At 39.9% G+C, this 25,645-nt stretch overlaps 1 protein-coding gene across 2 annotated transcripts in view; it reads right to left on the bottom strand.

The window, feature by feature from the left end:
• Positions 1–25,645, bottom strand: part of MRC1 (mannose receptor C-type 1) — a 1,874,292-nt gene that overhangs the window by 1,491,399 nt on the left and 357,248 nt on the right. For both annotated transcript variants that reach the window (XM_044064625.1, XM_044064626.1), the window contains exon 6: positions 9,855–10,001. In XM_044064625.1, the coding sequence (XP_043920560.1) occupies positions 9,855–10,001 (147 nt within the window). The remainder of the gene's footprint in view (positions 1–9,854; positions 10,002–25,645) is intronic.

Here is a 25,645-nt window from a genome sequence, read left to right as displayed (position 1 = left end):
ACATGGAACACATAGCCCTCCAGAACACACACAAGCACTGCCTTCACATAAAAACACATACCACACACCCACCTTCATGGAGGCTCTCAATAAATATCTACCCAAACAGCAGAGACCTCCAAGGCAGAAACACACTCGACCACCACAACACAACGCTAATCATGAAACACATAACTCTCCTAAACAGTGTGCCACTCAACCAAAGCCCCTAAAGCAAAACAGCATGCCCAACACACTAGTCATAGGTGACTTGATAGTGAGGCACACTGATGTCCCACTCACTGGGTTGAATAAGGAGAAAGTAACAGCTGCCTGTCAGGTGCCAGGATCCACCACATAACGTACGCACTCAGGTCCCTCAACAACAGGTACAAATATGACTATGTCATTGTATATGTGGGTGTGAATGACCTGAGATGTACCTCACTGGACTACATGAAAAGAGACATGGAGGAGCTCTTGGATTATGTAGCCCTGGCAGGTATAGCCCTAGCCCTGAGCAGCATCCTACCATCACCCAGAATGATACCACAGTACAAGCAGAAAATGATTGAATTCAACAACTGGCTAAGTTTCTGGTGTCATTCTAAGAGGATCCAGTATCTGCCTGCCTGGGAAGACATGATTGACAGACCTCGATGCTTTGCCAGAGATGGCCTGCATCTGTCACCCCTGGGCTTCCGGATACTGGCCAAAGCTCTTGCCACCCCTATAGTGCCTTTTTTAGGTGGTGTTCCAAAGACCAATTTACCACTGTAACAGCTACAAACAAATGCAATCTGAGGGTCATGGTGCTCAATGCTAGAAGTCTAAATCTCAAAATGCACTCACTCGAAGCACTCCTTAAAATGGAGAACACTGACATTTGTGCCGTAAAAGAGACCTGGTTCAAGACAGCAGAAAGCACCCTTGCACTACCAGGCTATAACATATTCCACAGCTTTCGGCCCCAGAACTTGGACCGAAGCTCCAAAGGTGGTGGTGTTTTCATATTCATAAAGATGTGCACACCTCCAGACTGGTAGCCCAACATAATACATCTGAGATACTTCAGGTGCAGCTAACATTGAGTAAGACAGCAATTCAGGTCATAGCATGCTATAGGTCCCCAGTCATGTCCCAAGACAGACACTCCATGTTCCTAAGCACCCTGGAGAATATTAGGCTCCAACTTAACACTCTCATACTGGGCGACTTCAACTACTCCTCCATTAACTGGGAAAACTACTCATGTACCAATGCACTTGCTCAATGTTTCCTGGAATTCATTAATTCCAGTGCCCTAGACCAGCTTGTTCTTACTAGAGGTAGCAATGTCCTTGACCTGGTCATTACTAACATGGCCAACCTTTGCTATACAACAATAGTCAACTCCTCCCTGGTTAGATCCGATCACAAACTAATCACCTTGGAAATCCACATCCCTCCTACCCCCCCCCCCCCCAAAGGTAACCACCATGAAAAACTTCTCCAAAGCTAATTTTGGGCTCCTTAAAAACAGAAGTGGCTAACTTCATGACACCCATGCAAATGGAGAATAGTTGCATGACTGCCCAATCATACACCAATGCACTGTACGAACACGTACACAAATGCATTGATCTCACCATACCCAATAGAACCAGGATGCTCTCCTCTAAAAAAGGAAGCCAATCTGGTGGTCCCCTGCCATAAACAAACTCTACAACAGAATGAGGAAACTGATGCGGAATAAAGTGAACCCCAAGAATGGAAAAACTCCCTTGTCAGCCTCAACAAAAAGTTGAGATTCCTCATCAAATCTTCTAAAGCTAGCTGTGAAAACAGAATTGCAGCAGATAGTAAAGACAACCACAAAGCCTTCTATATTTATGTAAAGAATCTCCATGGCAATACCCAGATTTTCTCTGAGCTACTGCACAATGGTACCTTCTATACCAAGCCAAAAGATATTGCCAATATACTGGACGACAGATTCAGTGCCAACTTTATCCCTCCCCCTCAAAGGACCAGTCACAATACCAGTAGACTGCCAGGCACCCAGTATTACTGCTGCACAGGTTAAAACAACACTGTCCAAGGCCAAGAATACAGCTTCTGCAGGACCTGACAATATCCCTGGCTGTGTTCTACATGAACTACAGAGTGAACTGGCACCTCACCTGTGTGCCCTGTTCAATCACAGCCTCACCTCAGGCTTTGTCCCTACTGAATGGTGCACTGCTACAGTCATCCCTCTCCACAAAGGACGAGCAACTACAGACCCTGGGAACTCTCGCCCCATTAGCCTGACAAGTCTGATATGCAATGCTATGGAACACATCATCATAGACCTAATAAACAAGGATAAAGGGAATCTCCAAACTCTGGATCTCACACAGTTTGGTTTTGTGAAGGGTAGATCATGCCTGTTCAACTTGGTCAACTTCTTTGAGTCAGTCACCAGAGCTGTGGATGAAGGCAAGGTGGTTCATATAGCCTACCTCAATCTGGCCAAGGCCTTTGATACCATTCCTCACTCAGGAATCATAGAAAAACCCACTAAGCTAGGCATCAACCCCTATATTACTAGGTGGATTGCAAACTGGCTCACAGGTAGAACCCACAGTGTGAAAGTAGCTGACTCCAAGTCAGACTGCCAACCTGTCACAAGTGGAGTCGCACATTTTTCAGTTCTGGGTCCTCTCCTGTTTGGTATCTACTTCTCTGAAGTCCAGGCCAACAGGAAGAGACATTGGCTAACAAAGTTCACAGACGATTGCAAGTTGGGAGCTAATATTAACTCCCCAAGTGATGTTGACATCCTACAGAAAGGCCTCACTGAGACCAACGGCTGGTGTCAGAACCATGGCCTTAAGCTCAATGCCAAAAAATGTGTGATCATCCCCTTTGGGAAAAACCCGGTTCCCATGAATTACCACATCAATGGTAGTCCACTGAACACAGAAGTCATTATAAGAGATCTGAGAACACAGGTTGACAGCAACCTCTCTTTTGACCACCACATTGCCACTGTGGTCAGAAAGTCCTTCTATGTGGCACATCTCATTACTAAGGGTTTTGCATCAAGCAAGAAAGAGGTCATTGTCTCCCTCTACTCTTCCCTCGTTAGGCCAATCATTGAGTACAATGCCCCATTTGGCATGTACCTCACTAAACACCTGCAACAACTGGAGAGGCTACAAAAATACCTCACAAAGAGGATCCTAGGCCTTAAACATTTGTCCTATATGGACAGACTCAAAAAACTCTAACTATTCTCTGTCTCATATCGCCTACTTAGAGGTGATCTCTGCTTGACTTCCAAAGCCATGTCTGACCCAGCTCTGTTAGAAATCCTAACCCAGAGACTGCCCATGCTATGGAATAGACTTTCCATACATGTCAAGTAGAGCACCTCACTGCCCCTCTTCAAGAGAAATCTTGATGAGTGGATGGGAAATAGAAAATTCACCCTGGGGATCACTCCAGTGGCTTTACTTGACAGAGGCACTGGGAACTAAGGTCAGGAGGCACAATGCCAGGATAATCCTATAGGCTAGGCTTGTAAAGGCTTCAGGGCCATTAGCCTAGTACACACCTATGAACCTATGAAGATAAATATAAAGGAAAAGTACAAAATAAGCAATTAAATGATGACCAAAAAAAGTTTATAGAGAATTGGGAAAGAAAGCAAAATAATAGAAACACCACCAAAAAAGAATAAATAGACATATTTTGGAGAAATATCAATGAAGATCCTGTGGAACATAATAAAGGTATTGAATGGATAGAAGAAGTAAAAGAAACAGTAAGAAGTTGAAATGTACAGGATATGAAATGGGATGAAGTAACAGCCAGAGAAATTGAAACAAAATTAAGAAAAGCTCCTAACTGAAACCCCCCAGGCCCAGATGCAGTACCTAACATCTGGCTAAAAGTGTTAACATCTTTACATGAAGATTTAGCCCTGAGTACGAACTATTTATATGCACACCCTGAACAGACACCAACCTGGTTAACAATAGGCAAAATGATACTCCTCCTTAAGAGTGAACCTGCAAGCTATCCTAAAACTATAGACAAATAAATTGCCTTCCAGTGAGGTATAAATTATATACTGGAACTGATGCTGACAGAGTTTATAGTCATTTAGAAGAAAACTCAGTCATGGCAATAGAACAAAAGAGTATGGAACAAAGAATCAGTTGTTGTTAAATAAAGTCATAATGGAGAATTGTGAAAAGGGGAAGAATCTAAGTATGAGATGGATAGATTAGAAAAAAGCATTTGGCAGCATCTCACATTCATGAATAAAGGAGTGCTTACAGATCTATAAGATATACCCTACTTTGATCAATTACATTACAGTGACGAAGAAATAGTGGCCAACCACTTTGCAGCTAAGCCATGATAAAGGATAAATTATTATCCCAGGGATAAAAATTCAAAGGGTGTCACCGCTGCCCTTTTGTCTTACCTTTAATCTGTTAAGATGTCTACTTAACAAAATAGGTCATGGTTACAATTTGGCTCCCAAAAAACAACAATGTGTAAAGACTTCCCATCTTCTTTTTGTGGATGATTTAAAACTGTATAGATCATCAGATGAGGAGCTGAAAGCAAAACTAGAAGTGGTCAAAACTTTCTCAGTTGATACAAGAATGTCATTTGTTCTTGATAAATGTGCAAAAGTAAAATTTAAAGCAGGAAAGCTGCAGCACAAAGAAAATATCAGTCTGGAACAGGAATGTGATATTGAGGGAGTATCTAAATACTTGGGAATTGATGGAGTGTGAACAAGACTCAGTAGAGAATGTTTTAGAAGATTAAAATTAACACTGAAAACAGCCCTCACATCTAGGAACAACGTCCAAGTTGTAAACCAATTTGTTCTTCCTGTTCTATAGTTTTAGAGTGATTGATTGGCCCCAAAAGTTATTGATCAGTTGAACAGGAAAAGAAAATAAATGCTTCACGCTTATGAAGTGATATATAAAAATCAGTGTATACCAAGATTATATATTCCTCATTCTGAAGGAGGTATGGGCCTCCTGGAAACTGGCTGCATGTATAGATCTGCAATTGTAGGCCCGCATACATACCTACTGACCTAATCAAATCCAAACATAGTGAAAGTTTTGAAATATGAAAAGAGCAAGTGTAAAATGACTTCCCTGCTTAGTTTAGAAGAAGAATATTGGTGTCAAGTGGGAAGGGAAATCAAACTAGAAGTAAACAAAGTCAGGTAGCAAATGAATGTGCCAAAAACAAAAGAAAGACTATAAGGAGAAGGATCAGATGAGAAGGCAGGAAATGTGGAAAAGTTATAAATATAATTGCAAGTATAGAAAACACCTGGAACAACATCATGTTAATCAGGAGCTGATGCAGAAATGGCGAGGGAGAGGTGAATATAAACCAAAAGATGAAAGGTTAATATTGGCAGCCCAGAATAGTAGATTATGTACACATTTGTTTACAAAGTCCATTATGCATGTGGGAGAAACAGACAAATGCAGGTTCTGTAAAACAGAACTGGACACAGTCGCACATCATGTGGCTGGGTGAGATACACGAATGGCAGAGGGCCTATATACCGAAAGGCATAAAAATAGGGATTGTGCAAACATTACAGTATTGAAGTACTGAGAAGCATTGAAAATGTTAGCCTCAAAGCATTACAGAGAATGATGAAGTTTATATCAGATGGGACTGCTAAGACTTCAAAAAATAGGTGCAAGAAAACCAGATATTGTAGTCCATGAAAAGAAGACAAAAGTAGTATTGATCACTAAAACTGCTACAGCCAGTAATTACAGAGTCTTACATAAAGAGAGACACAAAGTTATACATACCAAGATTTGCAGGCAGAAACAAAGGCAATGTAGAAAAAGGATACCCAGGCAGCAGCAATAGTATTAGAAGCAATGGGTCTCATAAAAAAGAATTTACAGTCTTATTTAGATATAGTACCACTACCTTTAACTCCATAAGAATTGCAGAAGGAGTCAATTCTGGCCACATTGTGGGTTCTGCGAACAGCACATTTGGCTAACATCAAGGACTGAAAAAATACTAATTTCATGAACGTTAATCATGCTTTTGACTTGAGAATGGGGTCCATTCCCATTATGGTATTAAAAACCTAAAAGACTTGGAGAAATTAAACCATAAGAAGAGATGAAACCCATGTTAAGGACTCCTGACATCCGGGGAAAAACTCTGAAAGATAAGTAAGTCCTCTAAATAAGAAAATATGCAAATGCCATTCAGTCTTTAATAAGCTTTGACTGAAGATAGGCACTTTGTAAACATCCTTGGAACTGTAGATAACCCAAAGGATAATGCAGAGAACTGATAATGCAACCAGACAGAGAGAACCTGAGAAATTTCTTGAAGCCTGTGACTACAGGGATGTGATGAAAAGCATCTTTTAGACATAATGTTACCATGACACTCAAGAAAATATGCGAATGCCATTCAGTCTTTAATAAGCTTTGACTGAAGATAGGCACTTTGTAAACATCCTTGGAACTGTAGATAACCCAAAGGATAATGCAGAGAACTGATAATGCAACCAGACAGAGAGAACCTGAGAAATTTCTTGAAGCCTGTGACTACAGGGATGTGATGAAAAGCATCTTTTAGACATAATGTTACCATGACACTCAAAGGAGGTATGAGAAGTAACTGAATGGTTAGAGTTTTGCACTTTGTAACTTTAAAATATTGATTGAGAAAGCAAAGCCCCAGAAATGGTCTCCAAGAAAGCACTTTCTTTGGGACCATAAGCATTCTGGAATAGAACCAGTTTTTACAACTAAGAGTCTGAAACAATCGGTTGCCAAAGGGGAATATAAAGAGAGAGTTTTGGGGACAAATTTTGACAGATAAGGGCAGGAGGGGTGGGCATGGGGAATATAATTCTGGCATAGTCAATCTGAAGTATTAGCTTGCCCCTTTTTGGAAAGATCCTTGTTTCTAATTATTCCCCTCCTGCTATTTTTCTCTCCTTGTTTTTTTTTTTTTTTTTTTTGCTCATTGTTTGACTTGTGAATTACTCGTTTTGATTTTTAAAAGGGAAAGAGGATCTGGGAAATTTGTAAAGCAGTACTTGAAAATTTTTAGGCACTACTTGAATTAATTTCCCTCTTCTATCAAACTGTTTGAGGACCCATGTAGGAAAAGGGCCAGTCAAAACCTCCTTATCTAATGCAGATTTCAAATTTTCAGTCTTTAATTGATCAGCAAACTTTTGGTTACATACCCAGGCATATCTCAACAAAACTCCAGCAGTAGCATTAGCCCTAGACACAGTACTTAAACTCATACACACTCTAAAAGCTATGGTTAGACAATTGAGAAAGATTAGAAATTGTAGAATTCAGAAAGCAGCTACCCCCTGAATGAATTGAGGTGGACTATTCCCTCAAACTCTCTGTACAAAACCAAATAAACTTCCAAGATTGTGGCTGGTAGCTGTGAATTTTATAAATTAATGTGGAAAAAGAAAAAAAAATTATCTCACCATATCTATCCAATACCTTGCCTTCTTTGTCCACTGGGAAAGGCTTGGTACTAAATAATAAAATGTTGCCTACCGGCAAAGAAATAGATATTGCAGCTGGACCTGATCTAAGATGAGAAAATGAAAATTTGTTAACTAGAATTTCTATAGACAGTCTATCTTACTTTTTAGGGACTGAAGGTTGAGAGTCTGTATTATTACAGGCAGCATAAAATACATTCTCCAAGGCTAAATGTGAGTGGGAGCCTTCACCTGCACCCATAAAATGTCTCATTTATCCTGGAAATAGTCTGTGAGAAAGAAAATTCCTCCAAATGAGGTGGAAAGGAGCAAGTTTCATCTAAATCAAAGTTATGGGCATGTCAATCTACTGGAGAAAAATCCCTGTCTCTGCCTATGTCAGAATTTCTGACAGATTTTCTTCAGGAATTTCCTTACTGACATTGCCCTCAGGTAAGGATTTCTGAGCACCAGGATTAGCAGTCTGCAATAATTGTCTGACTAGGGCAGCCACAGTGGTGCAGCGGCTAGCATTGCCACCTCACAGCAAGATGTTCTCCAGGTCAATCCTTGACTGGGGTGCCTTCTGTGCAGAGTCTGCATGTCCTCCCTGTGGTCATGTGGGTTTCCTCCGGGTGCTCCGGTTTCCTCCCACATCCCAAAGACATGCTGTAGGTGGATTGGATACTCTAAAATTGGCCCTAGGTGTGAGTGTGTGCATGTGTGTGCCGTCTGTGGAAGGTTGGGCGTCGGGCTGGCAACTCAACACCGTAAAAACTCCACTGCCAATCATGAGCGGACCAGTGATCCACTGTGGCGACCCTAACCGGGAAAAGACAAAAGAAGAAAAAGAAGAAGAATTGTCTGACTAAAGTGAGAAACCCATCTTTTTTAATAGATCTCATGTCTTCAGACAAACAATATCTAACCTTCACTTTTTTCTTTATAGGTAACATCATGACTGAAGACTGATTAGGAGATGGCAGTTCAGACACATTAAGTGATCTCTTTCCCCAGCTACCCTGAGAAGCATCCCTCTCCCCAAAGGAAATGGTTCTCCCATGGCTATATCAGAAAATGGAATAGATAAAGAGGATATGGCTAACCCTCAGTGCTTGGTGACTGAAAGGACTACACCAGAGAAACCTGGAGAAGAAAGTGAGTGATTTGAGGAACAACGGGTGGCCACTACAGGTTCACTCACTAAAGACTGAGGTACTGACTGAGCCAGCAGTAGTGACAAAGGATCTTTATTGTGGTGTTTCTTCATTTTGGGTAAACCAGAAGAAGAAGAGTCAGCGAGAGAAGTATCTATGCTCTATCCAAGAAACAGACTGGAGTAAATATCCATGCTCTAGCCAAGTAAGATGTATGAATCCCAGAAAGCAGTGCTGGAATGAGAAGGTTGGAAGGTAAGCTGTCACAGAATTGTTTCACAAGCACCAAAAACACGCCCGTACACTAAACACCCCCTTCCAAGTCCTTTAATCTGTAAAATTAAAAGAAAAAATAGCAAAATCTCTGTCAAAAATAAATCAGTTGACTAAATTGAATAAAGACAGCAAAAACAGGTTAAGTAATCAAAAAGTGTGCACAAAATAGCTTCAAAACATTTTCTGCCCATTTAAAACACATTCCAACCCTTCAGTTTCTTACAAATAAACTACAAGTTTCCATAAACAGTACACCCTTGCCACAAAAATAGCATGTAAATCAAGAATAAGCACCCTAAACTAAAAATAGTGGTCACTGACAGGAAACATTTGATACTGGGAATAAATACCAGATTTATTAAAGGAGAAATGCTGCTTTTAGTCACAAAATAAAATATATATTGTTTTCTTAAAAGGGCACCCATTTCTGTGTGGAAGAGCTTCCCTTTGGGTACTTATCTGTCAGAAATGAAGCTTCAAGGCTGCTCCTGTAGAACCATACAGCTGCTTCCTTCTGCGGCATCAAGAAAGTACTGAAGATTTCTTCACTCTGCTGATTTTCCTCCTATGGGCTATCTAATCAGCAGGTAGAGTGAAAGTGTGGCAGGGAGCCAGAGTTCAGTGAAGCTGGCCGGTTGTTGTATCAAAGGCAGGTTACAGCCCCTGTAGTCAAAAGGCTACTGCAGCAACAAGAATGATGAGCATTATACTTTCATCATGTAAAAATGAAAGAGCTTTGACTGAATTGCACCTGTAATGATTTATTTATTTCTAAATAGACAAAGTCACCTGTAAAACCACTTGTTTGGTGTACAAGGAGCCATACTCAGGACACAGGAATTGCCATTTCTATGACAGACTTCACAGTTCAGATAAAACAGTAGTGCAACTCAGATAATTTTTCCACACTGGATTTTTGAATGAATACTTACCAGACGGATCAATGAAAAGGTTTCTGGTGGTATTTCCTTTTTTACAAATGTATCCCAGTTTTAGGCCACATTCACAGTTTTCCCATTTTGCATTTTTTCCAGGATGCAGTGATGCACAGTTCTTTCCGGGCTGGCCAGCAGGGTTTCCTAAAAGATGCATACATTTATTTATTTGTTTATTTATTTGAATTTGTTTATTGGTGTAGAGCACTAACCTAGTCTGATGAATTTCTGTCTCAACAGGGACAACACACAGTTGCAGTTACAATAATTACAAAATAGTACTGATGCAATTAAATCTGAAGTGTAAATAATACAAAATGAGCATGGTTTATGGTATATAAAAAGATTCAATATGCACCAAGATTGTAAAAAGATTCAGTGCATAGCAGAATACAATGTAGAAGGGAACAAAGACAGAAATTACACAATATTACTTTCCTTAAACATTTGAGTACTGTTAAGTTTCTTTTACAAAAGAAAAAAAAAAAGACCAGCAATCCTCCAAAATGATATGCTGTTTTTTTTTTCAAGATGGAGATATTGGAAATATTTCCAGACTGAGGTTCTCATACAATATAATAACCTAAATTAATGATATTTTATCAGCATTTACTGGGCCATGCATATTTCTATCTGTGCAATATTATTAGCAAGGCAAGTAAGATTTTCTTTTTCTGCCACTGCATACCTTGCCATTTAAGTCAAAACACTTGTGTAATTACATTTAGACCTTACCACATTGTAAATCTGTTTGCTTCTTGCATAGATACCTCAACAGATGCCTACATATGACTTCAACACAATATATATTATACTGACTTTTTCATTCTGCATTGTTTCTATACTTCCTACTTTCTCTTGTGCCACATTTAATACTCAGTGTAGAAACACAACATTTCAATACACAAGATGTGCTTAAACTTACTACCCAGTATCCCGCATAATGGATTAGCTGCTACTCACTGTTATTAAATAAATTACTTTATTATGCAAAGAACACAGCTTGCCTTTTCCATGCATTCTTGAATTTTACCATTAATTCTGATTCCACAAGAAGGCTTTTTGGGTGTGACGAGCCACACTGCAGATATTGTAACCCCTCTCTGCCTTAAGTTTGTATTCAGTGTTCTTACACATTACCTGCTGCCATTTAAGTAGGATTTTGTTAATTCTGCAAAAATACTTTACTTTATCCTGCTTCCTTTTCCTCCATAGATACATTTTAGCCTCCTTTTATCACCCTTAATAAATGTCTTGCATATGAAGTCTGGCTATACTCTTTGTGATGGAGATTCAGACTTTAAGGAAGGGATAGGGAACAGCCGGGGGGGGGGGGAGCAAGCTCCTTCATGCAGTTATCTTTAGTTATTTAGCTGTCCTTTGCTCTGGGGGAGTTGCTGTTTCTTTTTGGAACCTCCCTGCCATTGATTTTTAATCATTTACTTATCAGCATTATGCAGAGACTGTCTATTTTGTTTTTTGACAAAATTTGATGGGGGGAGCAGAGAATCCCTTGGAGAATTTAGAGGAGGAAAATGAAAATTCAGAGAGATTCTCTGAATCAGATTACCTGTCTTATCACATTTTGATAACCTCTGCATCAGAGGGTCAAAAAAAACTAAATCTCTATCCAAGGGAGAATTCAAAATTTTATTTTTGACATCTTCTGAGAGGTTTTAAGAATGCAGCGAGGCAAATCTTTGCAAAACAGTACCAGTGTCAGCAGCCTTGATAGTACTGTCTACATAGTTATAAACACATTTCAAACAATGACTAGTGACTTGAGAAATAGAAGAAACTATACTACAACATGCAGAATTGTCCTCACAAGAAGAAACTGATGCCAAAACATTCCTCATACTTTCTCACTTAGTCAGAATAAACTTCAATATATGTCTTAGTTTAAAATTTAAAAAATCAAAGTTGCAGAAGCATACACATTTTCCCAAATATAGGAAAAGCTTTCCCATCCTTATCAGAAGGAGAAGATTGGAATTAACAATACATTTGACAGCAGCTAGATTTACTAAAGGTACTGCTGATAGATCCATTCTGGCATTAAAGAATAAAAACTTGAAAGACTGAGAAACATTTTATAATCTATCTGCTTTCTTAGGTGTAGCAAGTTGACTGCCAAGGAATCGACAGGCTAACAAAAACATCCGCCAATGCTGATCGTACAGGGGGACGGATGGGTGAACATTCTGGAAGTTCTTATAGCAACTGAGAAACCTCAGTATTCTCTCACTGAAAACATAGGCTCATCCTGGAATTAGTCTCAGATAAAGAGAATCTTTCACAAGGAGAATCAGACACTACACTCTTCTCAGAATCAGAATCAGAAACCTGAGGAGAAAAACTGCATCAGTCCCTTAACCATCCCTAACAGATTCCAATTCCAAATCCCTTTTTCTTTTACTAAAAACTACCTTACAAAAAGGTCAAGAGCCCGAAAAAGACCCTGAGCCAAGCCCAATAAATTACTCATGTCCAGAGTAATTGACATAGGAGAAGATAAACGTTTAGTTTTCTGTCTCTTTTGGAGAAGAAAAAAGTGGAAAACCAAATCCAGTACAGCCAGCAACAACTTCCAAGAGATGGGCAAAACATTCTGGCTAAGCAGGAGCACCTTCCCTGCTCCTTTTCCAATGACTTGACAAGCATTCTGTCCTTTGCCTGCTGAGATAACCCTAACAGCAGTAGAGGATGTGGCTAACCCCCAAGTTCATGGTGGTTCTATGGGCTACACTAGAGGAATCCAAAGGAAAAGATGAGTGATCTGAGGAACTAGCGTTGGCCATAGTGGAGTCATCGTTTTGTGACTAAGACAAATTACCAGCCTGCTGTGGTGGTAGAGGTTGCTTGATAATCTTTTTCTTTTTGTGGCTAGAAGAAGATCCAAACAAGATATATATATATATATATATATATATATATATATATGGATCTACCTTAATAGATCGACATGTTAAAACAGCGAAAATGACTTCACCGATGCCAGAAGATCGACAAGGCAGAAGACCGACGGAGGAAGACACCGACGCTGAGAACACTGCGATGGGGAAAGGATGTGTAAGTATGCGGTAGTGATGGACGTTAGGGTGCGAGTAAGGTAAGTATGCGATGCTGGCGGTGTGTAGGGGTAGGGGTGGGATAAGTGAGTTAGGGTTAGGGCGCGGGTTAGGTAAGGGTGCGAGTAAGGTAAGTGTGCGATGTTGGCGGTGTGTAGGGGTAGGGGTGGGATAAGTGAGTTAGGGTTAGGGCGCGGGTTAGGTGAGTGTGCGATAGTGACGGACCTTAGGGTAAGGGTTTGGGTTAGGGTTGTAGATAGTTGTGTATGTATGGGTTAGTGTTGGTTTGTAAGGATTTTGGTGTGCTTGTGTTGTGTGTGTGGGTTTTGGATAGGGGATTTGTTTTGTTTGTTGGTATGATGTGTCGAGTGTATGAGGTGTCGTGTTTGTGAACTGTCGATCTTCTGGCGTCGGTGAAGTCATTTTCGCTGTTTTAACATGTCGATCTAGTATGGTAGATCCATATATATATATATATATATATATATATATATATATATATATTGTTCAATGTTTAAGCCAAGAATGGTTCTTGTTTTCCATGGAATCTTATAGCAGCAATAGCTGGTAAAATTGGAAAGCATCAAAAACATAACTTTTTCTGTAAAAACACAGCAAAAAGTATTGTAAACACTTTTGTCAGTCACAAAAAATAAAATAAACATGATTTCTCCCCAGAAAAAGTAGTTTTAAGTAACTTTTAATGATTTTTTACCACAGAAGTAAAAAAGAGTGCTCTTGTTTAAAAGGGCATCTATGTCAGAAGACTATCAAGGAAAATATTTTCTCCTAGTTTAAAAGTACTTATGTCTTATGAAAGCATTACTTTAAACAAGTAATAAAGTAATGTGAAAGGTTTTTCCCCAAAGGGAACCTATCTGAGCATCAATGGAATGACAATAGCTGAGTGTAGATCCTTAAAAGTCAACAGAGAAGCTCTCTTATCTCTGGTAGGAAAGCTCTGAAGAGCTTGTCACCCACACCTACCTAATGGTTTGAGTGTATTGAAGGTGTCCAGCTGTTATAGCCCATACCTTAGGCTACTGAAGCAGTAATCAATATGATGAACATTAAAAAAATAACCTAACACATCTCAAATCAAATTCATCAGTGTTAACAAAACTAATATTTTAATTTACAAAACCCACTTTTGCCTCTGAATTATACAGTTATGTACCAATATGCAATGACTCTTGATTTTTCAAAACAAATTCTGTGCCAGAAAAGGTTTAGTGTCACATAATAAGTATAGTGTCAAACAAAAGAACAAATTAAAACAAAGGATAATTTCAGTACATTGTTAGTTGCAAAACAAAATTATTTCAGATTCTTTATTTCTTATTCATGTGAGCTATAGTCAATATATTTACATAATATTTATTTATTTGAGCTGTAGTCTCAAATATATGAACACTAAAACACAAATCAATTTCAGTGCATTGCTAGCTACAAATAAAATGAATTTCAAAAACCTTATTTCTGCCATTTATTAATTATATATTGTGGTTTCTTTGCGGTTACAGGAGTGGCAAATGTGTAGCATTGAGATGCACAGTAAGAACTCTCACAGCAAGTGAAGCGGTAAAACTAAAACAGTAGGAAAGAGCCATCCAAATTACAAGAGCCAGTCTGTAAACATGTATTAATTAATTAACTGCATAAATAATCAGTGCATTTTATACTCATAGCGATGTGATGCCCCTGAACTGGCACAGTAATCAAGGAACCTCAATCCTACCATTGGCAACAGTGAGGGACATACAAAATGGGAGGATGACAAGTATGCACACAGTAAAGTACAATTTCCCTTAAGGGCACACAAAGATCACAGTCAGTCTGGGACTGATTTCTTCTTCTTTCTCCAGATCCCCAATAAGACTCCCAACTGGCACAGCTATAGGGTTAAGATCTCAGCTGAGGGGTCAAGCCAAGACCTCCAGCACCCTCTCTGTCCAACCAGTGCTTCGTGTCCCTGCCCAAGTAGCTGACACACACACACTTTGAGATTTGATTTATATGCAAACACACACACACACACACACACAGAAACACACTCACACACACACACACACACACCTGGGGAAGGCTGGCACAGGTTTACTAGCTATGACCCCTTCTGCCCAGACTATAAGGTAGTTATTACTGCCACCAACCCCTACTTATCAGCTACTTAACCCTTACAAAGGGGTGACCAATCCTACTGTGTAATGTTACTATTATACAAATGGTAAATGTAACCAAGACCAAGGCTATTTAGGAGTGGCCTGTACAGTGTCACCAAATATATATGCAAGTACTCTTATGTCTCACAAATATCAGCCACAAAGGCAGGTTTAAATATATTTAATAATAAATAAATGAAGAACAAAATAATACTCAAACAACACAGTAACTGCAGAGTTCAGAATCACAGGAAATATTTTAAAAAAACATTGCAGGACAGTCTCAAAAGAGTACAGAAAACATCTAAACTAATCTTTACTATATTCATATACATCTCTAAAATAAATACTATGCCTAAATCTTACTTACAGAGCAACACGCAGACAGAAGTGCTGAATGGAGGTTTTTAGGTCCAAGACAAGATACAAAATGCACACTCTTTCTCTGAGAAAGTTCTTAAATTACTATAAAGCATTACTGCTGGGTCAACTTGGATGACATCACTCTTTCTCACCTGCCTTCTATTCCTAGGCTAACAGATACCAACAGAATTGTATCACCTCTGTATGAGAAGTACCTATCTGTCGAATGTACAGCTGCTAGGAAGCAATATAGCACTTTACATTTTAAACCAAGTAATTAAAATTACTTTCAAGGCAATAGAAAAACTTTTAACTCTAGACATTGTCTCTGCTTCGTACATTGAAACTGAGAGATAACACAATCGTAAAAATTTTGATTCCAACTAATTTTCTTGAAGTTTTGCAAGCTAATTCTGTATGTTCCAGTTTCTACTATTAAAACATACATTTGCATAGGTATATAGTTTATATACATTACTGTTGTTTTCCAGTAGGGTACACTATAGTTACATTCTTGAAGCTCAGTACATAACATGCAGTTCTGTATAAATCATAGGAATATTCATAAATGACATAGAATTATCTACAAAATTCCAGCTAGCTAGGTCGGCTGCTTCACAGGCTATTTGTTCTAAACTTTCAGATGATACAGAAGCAGGAATGTATCATTCCGTCTACTATTCTTTATTTTGAGTGCTGATCTGTAGAAGTCATTTGGACTAAACAGCTATACCATCCAGTAGGTATAATATGCATTTTCTTTTATTGGTGAATCTTGGGAAGAAAACTGGAAGGTTGACAGACTGATTTAGTAATGATTCAGAAGCCACCTTAGGCAGAAAGTAAAACTGGTTCTGAGAGTAACTCTACCCTTATGGAAGGCCAAAAAGGAGGTTTAGAAGAAAGGGTGTGCAATTCTGACACCCTCTTAATACAGTTGACTGCCACCAAAAACAAGGTCTTCCAAGCCAGATGCCAACATTTGTTGTAGGTTCAAAAGGGGATCTGGTTAAGGCCTGTAGAAGAATGGTAATATCACAAGGAGGAATAGGGTCTTTAGGGGGAGGTCAAAGAAGGAAGGTACCCCTTTAGACAATTTAAGGGAGGCAATGGAAGACTGATTATCCCAACTGTGAAAGCTGGAAATGGCTACTAGCTGGATCTTCATAATAGAGTAGCTATCCCTATTGTGGAACAGAGAAGCAAGAACATCTAAGCTCGCTGGGAGAAGGCTTAAAAGGGGTCTAAATTTCTACAGAAAGCCCAGATAGAAAATTCCTTTCCTTTACTCTTGTAAATATTCCTAGTTGAAGGTCTTTTGTACTGAGGTCAAAATAAAGACTTGGGAAGAAAACCTGGATGGACTGTCTAGCCATCATTGGAAATGGAGAAACCAAGTAGTCAGTTTGAGGATTTGAATACCCAGGTTAGACATCCTGGACAGGTGAGAGAGGAGATCTGGAGAGGGATCCGGCACCCAAGGTGGGTGAATCAGATGAGACCAGAAGAAAAGAAACCACACCTGTTGGGGCCAAAAGGGAGCAATGAGGATCACTACAGCCTTCCTTCTCGGTGCTTGCTGTAAAAACTTTGGAATGAGAGGAGTGGGGAAAAGGCATACAGGAGACCAGGAGGTCAAGTAGAGGTAACAGCATCCCTTGGGGACTCCTTCTGGAGCACTAGAGCAAAATCCCTGTTTTACTTGATGTTGTAGGGGGAGGTAAAGACAGCACAGCACAGTTGGCCCCAACAACTGAAAATCTGATTCACCACTATCAGGTTGAGGGACCCCCATGAGCTAGAAGGATAGACTTGTTCAACCTGTCCAATTGAACAATAGACTTCCCCAGTATGTGTGTTGCTATCAGTAAGAGGTGAAAAGGCATAACCTATTGCCAAAGCTTTATGGCCTCGACATAAATGATAAGATCATGTTCTTTCTTGTTTGTTGATCTACCAGACTACTGACATACTGTCCATCTAAATGGAGATCACATCTGTGAGAAGGAAGTCCTGGAAGGTCTGCAACATTAGGAGGACTGCCCTCATCTCCTGGATATTGATGTAAAGACGGGAGTCTGAGTTGGAGCAAGTGTCTTGGACAGTCTTTCCAAAAAATGCTCCCCTTATAGCTGAGAAGCGTCTGTGGTCACTGTAACCCGGGAAGAAGGAAGAACAAAAAGTCAACTGTGAAATACTATTGGAAATTCTAGCCACCATAAAATATGAGCTTTGCAGATTTTTATGAGATACCTGAAAACTCATAGGCTGACATCTAAATGATCATTGCACTGACAGGGTCCCCTGGAGCAAATTCACGTGATATCTGGCAAGAGGAACCAAGGTGACAGCTGCAGCCATCAAACAGAGAAGGCACAAAAATCAATTTTGATATTGCTTTTTGCTGGAGTGTGGTAATTCTGGACTCTGGCAGTATGGCTATTTGTAATTTTGTAGCTAGGTGGTCTCCAATAAACTCTGTGGCTTGAACAGGTTGAAGTTTGGACTTGGCTGTGCTCATAGTTATCCCTAGTTGTGAGCAAAGCTGGAGCAAGGAGTCCCTGGGTTAGAGAAGATACCTGGTGGGGGTGGGCGGACAGTTATGAGCCAATCATCCAGGTATGGGAACACTCTGAACCCCTGCAGTCTAAGAAGAGCTGTGACCACTGCCATATGCTAGGTGAATCCCTGGGGACCAGTGGCAAGGCCAAAGGGCATGACAATGAACTGGAAGTAACTGTCTCCCAGCCAGAAGCAGAGAAGCCTTTTGGAGTGTTTGTCCTTCCTTATGTCATAGTATTCATCCTGAAGGACTAATGACCACATCCAATCATCATTTCTCAACAATAATAGAATGAACTGCACGATGACCACCTGAATTTTATTGGTTTCACATGCCTGTTATGACTGAGTTCCAAAATTGGCCCGAGGTCCCAATTTTCCATTGGCACCAAAAAGAGCCTTGAGTAAACTCAGGATCCTTGATGGTCTGATAGGACCTCCTGGATAACCCAATTGTCTAGCAACTTTTTTATTTCTAGTGCAGCTTCCCATCCTTTTGCTGGCAGGGTAGAGCACTGGGAAGTTTTCTTGAAGAAGGGAGGTAAGAAAGAAATAGAATGGAATCACCTCTGATTATAATCCTCTGCACCCAAACATCTTGAGTGATGGAGGTTCAGTCCATGGGGGTGGAACGATAATCCCCCCCAACTGTCTTCATAGTGTATCAGTTGGGCAAATGTTCAGGAGCACTGGTAAGGCCTACTGGAGAAAGAAATCAAAAGCCATGGCTATGTGGGCCACCTCTGCCACAGTGGTGATATCCACCATTAGAGTTCCCTCCTCTGCTTGGGGGGGGGGTCTGTCATTATAAGTATCAGGAGTAAAACCTTGTGACCTGCAGAACCACAGTTTCTTCCCTTCCTTTTGGTTTATAGAGAGGTGCTCTGGGGATAAAAAAATAGATCCTTATAGCAGACAAAGTTTTTCTGTCTTGTTCACTTCTGGGTAATGTCTATTTAACCTTTGGTCAGAAATGTGTTGAGCTACCACAGGGGCATTGATAAAGGACATTTTAAAGTTCTCTGAAAAGTCACAAAGCTGCATCCAGGCATGCCTGCTAACAGTTATGCTGGTGCTCATAGCTCTTGAAGTGCCTTCTGAAACACTGGAAATGAAGGTGCATAAACACATTAGATAGGGATTGATGGGTGGACAACTTCAAGTCAACAGACTTCCTGTCCTTGGCAGATAGTAATCAGAGACAGATTTGGAAAGCTCCTTGGTCAAATACCTGTGAATGTGTATTACATGTGCCAAATACCTCAGCACCCCAAGCAAAAAGGTCGCTGAAGCATAAACTTGCTTACCAAACCTGTCCAGGGCCCAAGACTCCTTTTTAGGATGATTCATAGTGGAGCTTTCCTCATCAACCTATTTGTTTGGTAGCTGTCACCACCAGCACCACCACCACCATGGAATCAGTGGAGGTACCTTTCCTCTAATACAGATGATCCTTCAGGGATACCAAAAACTTATCATAGTTGTGTGGAATCAGTTCAGCCACATCTGGTTCCTTCCATGCCCACTTAAATATCAAGTCAACTATCTCAAATATGGATGATCCTCCGAAGAAGTAGACAGCCCAGCTCCAAAAGCCTTGAGGAACACTGACACCTTCTGGGAGGGGGCTTTGGTGGACCACCACCCCCTTTCTGTATAAGCTCTTCTAGAATTTCTCCAAACATAACATCCTCAAGGTGGATCTGGGGGACTCCTCTCCTTCATCAAAGTAGGTATCTTCAGTTAAAGACTCCTAAGGAGAGTCAGCATGCCTCCTTTTCATGAATGTGTCTTCTGAACCTCCCCAATGGGGTGTTCTGGGGAAGAGCAGAAGCTGAATGGGTGTCCTCAGTGCAGGCATACTCAAGACTAAGAGGAGCTTGCTGTCCTAATGGGTTAGAAGGTATAGGATCAAGACCCAGGGAACTCCAGTGGAGGGAAGTCAGATCTAAGTGGGAAAGGGAAGTTCACTTCCTAAAGTGAGAGAGCATTCTCTTGTAACCTTTGAAAACAGTAGATGAGACAGAACCCAAGACCCCACCTGTAGCTGCCACAGCACCTAACCTGGTCTGGTCTCAGAGCTCTCTTCAACTCAGCTCCAAAACTGATGCTGGGGCTGCACTGCCTAGGTCCAAAGCTCCAAGGGGAATGGAAATTTAAAAGAGCATTGGAGTTGAGACAACCTCTTTGGGTCCATTGCCTGCACCTTGGCACCAAAATCTGTCAAGGCCTAAGCAACATGGCACTGATAAGATTAAAGATATGGTTGCAGTAAACAAAGAACAGTTCTTCGGATTCTATGTAGACAAACCCTAGGAGATGCCCAGATTGAACAGTGCCCGAATCCAAATGTCATATCGGAGAAGAAGTAATCATATGATGATGAGACAGGCAAATACCTAAGGCTCCAACAGTGATCAGAACTGAGAGAACCCCAAACTGTATTTGGGTTCTGAGGAACTTCCCGATCATTCTATCTATGTCCACTTTGGAAAGACTCCAAGAAGAAAGCACTGATCATTGAGATAAAACAGTAGAGGAGGGTCTGGATGAATGATAAAAGCTTTTTTCCTGGAGGAAAGGAGAACGCAGTTTGGGAAAAACTAGCTTTGGGAAGAAAATCAGTTCCAAAAAGGAGGGGTGCTGGATTCAGTGAAAACAGCATCTGACACTGGGGTTGCATCCAAAGTCTTAGGAACCTTCAGAGCCAGACCCAAGGAAGATTAACAATCTAGTGACCACTTTGGATTCTTTAGTGTTTTCTTTATCATTCATTTTGTTTTCTCACCCTTGGACTTGTCAGGGGATTTCCCAGTAGAAGAGAAGATAGCAAAAACATCAGAGTGAGGAAGGTAAGCTTCTCCTGCAGAAGCAGTAAGGAGACCCTTGATAATTAATTTAATTTATTCTCCTTTCAACAACAGCTCTGATGCTAAAAGTGGCACAAATTGGGCACTGCATATCAAGATGAGCACCTCCTAAATGGTAACTGCATTTGACATGTGCATTCAAGTTTGGAATCTTATATGTTCATAGGTGCGTAATGGCCCTAGAGCCTTTACAAGCCTAGCCCATAGAAGTGCCCTGGCATCGTGCTGCCCAACGTTAGTTCCCAGTGCCTCTATCAAGTAGATCCACTGGAGTGATCCCCAGGGTGAACTTTCTATTTCCCATCCACTCATCAAGATTTCTCTTGAAGAGGGTCAGTGAGGTGCTCTGCTTGAGATATATGGGAAGCCTATTCCCGAGCATGGGCAGTCTCTGGGTTATGAACCTGTCCCTCCAGCATGTTCTGTTGATTGTGGTAATGAGGTTGAGGCCTCTGGAGTATATGGTGCAGAGTGATTGGGACTTCCTTAGATGCAGCATTTCTAACAGAGCTGGGTCAGACATGGCTTTGTAAGACAAGCAGAAATCACCTCTTAGTAGACAATATGAGACAGAGAATAGCTGGTGCTTTTTGAGTCTGTCCATGTAGGACATGTGTTTAAGGCCTAGGATCCTCTTTGTGAGGTACTTTGGTGGCCTTTCCAGTTGTTGCGTGTGTCTAGTGAAGTACATGCCAAATGGGGCATTATACTCAATGACTGGCCTAATGAGGGAAGAGTAGAGAGAGAGATGATGACCTCTTTCTTCCTGGATTCAAAACCCTTGGTAAAGAGATGTGCCACATAGAAGGACTTTCTGACCACAGTGGCAATATGGTTGTCGAAGGAGAGGTTGCTGTCAACCTGTGTCCCCAGATCTCTTATAACACCTTCATTGTTCAGTGGGCTCCCATTGGTGTGGTAATTAGTGGGAACTGAGTTTTTCCCAAAGGGGATGACGACACATTTTTTGGCATTAAGCCTAAGGCCATGGTTTCAACACCAGTCATTGGTCTCAGTGAGGCCTTTCTGTAGGATAAACTATGCCCAACAGGGTAAAGACTAATAAAAATAAAAACACAAAAATCACGAATTGCACCAAACTGTTTGATGAAGAGCTGAAGCTGAAGGCTCCCAAATACTAAGCGCTTTCACCATCAACTGATGGCTTCTTGAGAGTAAAAGGAGCACATAATCACAGGTTTTAAATACAAAATTCCACATGTGCTTTAACCAATCAAATTTCTTGATTAATTACAGTCCCAATATGCATACTGATCTAACTCACAAGTACCATAAAACATACACATATAACTTACTAAAAGCATATACTAAAATATTTGTTTCCATGTACACTAACATACTTATTGCACATATATTAATGTCAAAACCCTGATTATAGATAATTGACTTTTCCATAACAACTGAAAGCTAAAAGACTTTAAACAACCATAGCCCTTTGTCTCAAAATAGGCTTAATAGAAATATGATCATTAAGCCCAGGGTGAGTTGTCACATCTAGAATCACCTGACATTTAAATTCTAAAGACTCTACTCTAGTGTTATCATCACCCCCCCCCCCCCCACTTGTCAACACCCTGTCAATAACAAAAAATATAAACTTTTTGAAACAAACACAATTCTTGGAATGTAAATACAATGCATTGTGGCAGTCCTTATTTTTGATGGCCCTCTGATGTTCTGCTATCCTTTCCCTTAATCTACGTATGGTTTTCCCTACATAAAATCCTGCACAGGTCGTGCAAGTTGCAAGGTATACCACTTTTTTAGAATTACAACTACATCTACCAGGGCATGAAATTGCCTTGTTGTACCCCCTCACAACCACATTGGTCCCATCATTAATGTATCTACAGCACCTACATGACCCACATTTGTGAATTTGTAAATCTACTTTGTTGTTTTTCAAATAGGTTCTTTAAATTTAAACCTCTAGAAAAAATTATTCTTGGTTTATGACCAAATTATTTTTGCATATCCATGTTAAATGCTAGGTCCCAGGATTTCCCAATAATCTCAATAATTCCATGTGCCTACGAATTGTACTTCAAGACAATAGCTCTTGAATCAAACATTTTCGAATGAGTAGACTCAATTCTTTCATTCACCTCTATAATTGAAGTGTTTTCTACCAAAATGGGTTTAAATGATGTCCACCTTCTTTTCACCACCTCTTTTTTAGCTGAAATCAACAATTTCAATGGGTAACCTCTATCGAAAAACATTCCTATTAATTTGTACATCTCCCTCTGAAAAGCCTCATCATTGCTTACAAGACATGACAGACGAACCATCTGCCCTTTAATAACACTTTTACGCTGATGTAATGGGTGACAACTTGAAAAAATGCAAAAGGGAATTACTATAGGTCTCTTTCCTGTGTGTATTACTTTCTAAACCTTCACTTGCCTTGGTAAGTTTAATATCCAAGAAATCAATAGTCTCATTATCCCATTTATATGTGAAGGAAAGAAACGAAGTAGTGGAATTAAGATATTCCACAAAATTTCTAGCTTCATCCCTTCTACAAAATAAGTATGTCATCTAAAAATCGGTTATATAATGCAATATGTTCAAAAAAAGGGGGTAGGGAACACAAAGGTTTCTTCCCAATGCAGTAATACAAGGTTAGCAAAAATGGTGGCACATTTGGCCCCCATAGCCACCCCTGATGTTTGATGGTAAATTTCCCCCTCGAATATCATGTAATTATTTTTAAGTACTAATTCCATGAAATTGACTACATTGTTCAACTTTACAGCAGTCAAATGTTTACTTCTCAAAAGACTTTCCCAAAAGTATTCCAACCCCTCTTCTTGAGGTATTGTGGAAAATAAATTAACCACATCTATAGTAAGGAATGACCAAACCAAATCACCCTTGCCAATAGTACTAAGTCATTTTAAACAATGCCATGAGTCCTTCAATATATGCTCATGCTTGTTTAACAACCCTTGTGTATTCTTATCAACATAGGCTGCCAAAGGTTCAGTTTTGGATCCCTTTGTTGCTATTATCGGTCTGAAAGGGGGATCATAAATATTTTTATGGATTTTGGGAATGCCGAACACTGCAGGTGTAAGTGGGTGTTCAACTACCAAAAAAACATAATCTTTCTGTTGTATTTCCCCCTTCCAACAAGGTATCCATTAAGAAAGTGTCGATTTTTTTGATATGCTATATTCATCTCACATCTAGAAGCTCTTTGATAGGTACTATCATCATTTAAAATAGTTTCCATTTTGGCTGTATAATCAAGGTGAGTCATAATGACCACCCCTCCCCCTTTATCGGGTTTCATTATTCTAATTTCTTTGTTGGTAGTCAATTCTTTCAACACTAATCTCTCTTGTTTTATAAGGTTATCTTGTTCCCTAATTCTGTTCTTCTCCAAATATGTTCGTATAGTGTTAACAGATAATTTTTCAAACAATGCCACATCCTTATCAACAGGCGGTATAAATGTACTTTTCCTAATAAGTGTTGATGGAAAAAAATGTTTCTGTACATTTTGCCTTTTAAAATATACTGCTAAATTTAACTGCCTAGCATATAATTTCAGACTTGTGATCAAATCCACAATATTGTAACAAACTGCAGGTATAAATGTAAACCCCTTTGCTAATAAATCATAATGCATTTCCTTTATTTCCAAAGCACTGGATTATCTCCGCCTCCGGTTGTTGTTGTTGTACCACTGCCCTCTCATATTGTAATGGTTGTTCCCTTGTTGATATTTGTAATGGGAACTGTTCGACTGGTTCTCTGAACTACCCCCCATTTTGTTCCTCTAAAAAAAAAACCTTGGTGTTCATCATTGCATTCCCCAGAGTCATGCTCGTCACCATAATCATGTACATTGTCCATGTTATTGTAATTCTATCCATTGTTGGAGCCATATTTATAAACTGCCCTGTTGTTATTAGAACCAAAATTATATGCCATGTTATTCTTATAGTCCATAAGGTCTCTAGATAGTTTTGATTTTGATTTTAACATTCTTATCAACAAACTTTTCAATGTTGTTAAGCACAACATTGTATTGTTTAACATATTGAAAAAACAATAAATCACTAGTAATGCTTTCATTTAAAGTTACTATTTCTTTCTCAAGAAGCTCCAACTTACTCTTGTTGTTTTTGATTATAATGTCCAAAATTTCTAACCCAGTTTTGTCGTATAAATCCACCAATTTTTTGATCCCATGGGGAGTTAATAATGTCTCCCAGATTGCAGTCATCTGTGAACTTGGTCAGCCAGAGTCCCTCTGTGTTGGCCTGGACTTCGGAGAAGTAGATGCCAAACAGGAGAGGACCCAAGACCGATCCCTGTAGGACTCCATTCATGACTGGTCAGCAGTCTGACTTGGAGTCTGCTACATTCACACTCTGGGTTCTTTCTATATATGCATAAGCACTACTTCATTTTGTCAGTCTAGTGGTACTCCCTAAGCCTTCCACTCATATATGCGGGTGCGCACGTGCGTGTATGCACATCTGTGTTTTTTACATATATATAGATAGATATAGCTATATATAGAGAGACAGACACACACACACACACACACACACACACACACACACACGCACACGCAAACATACATACACACACACACACACACACACACACACACACACACACACACACACACACACACACACACACACACACACACACACACACACACACACACACAAACACACACAAGGCTTTTAGCAGTGAAATGAAGTAGTCCTTGTCCA

This window comes from Protopterus annectens, chromosome 3.part0 (assembly GCF_019279795.1).
Source record: "Protopterus annectens isolate FY-2018-M chromosome 3.part0, PAN1.0, whole genome shotgun sequence".
Lineage (NCBI taxonomy): Eukaryota > Metazoa > Chordata > Ceratodontiformes > Protopteridae > Protopterus > Protopterus annectens.
Note: the sequence above shows the minus strand (reverse complement) of the source record. Positions and strands in the feature narration are given on the sequence as shown.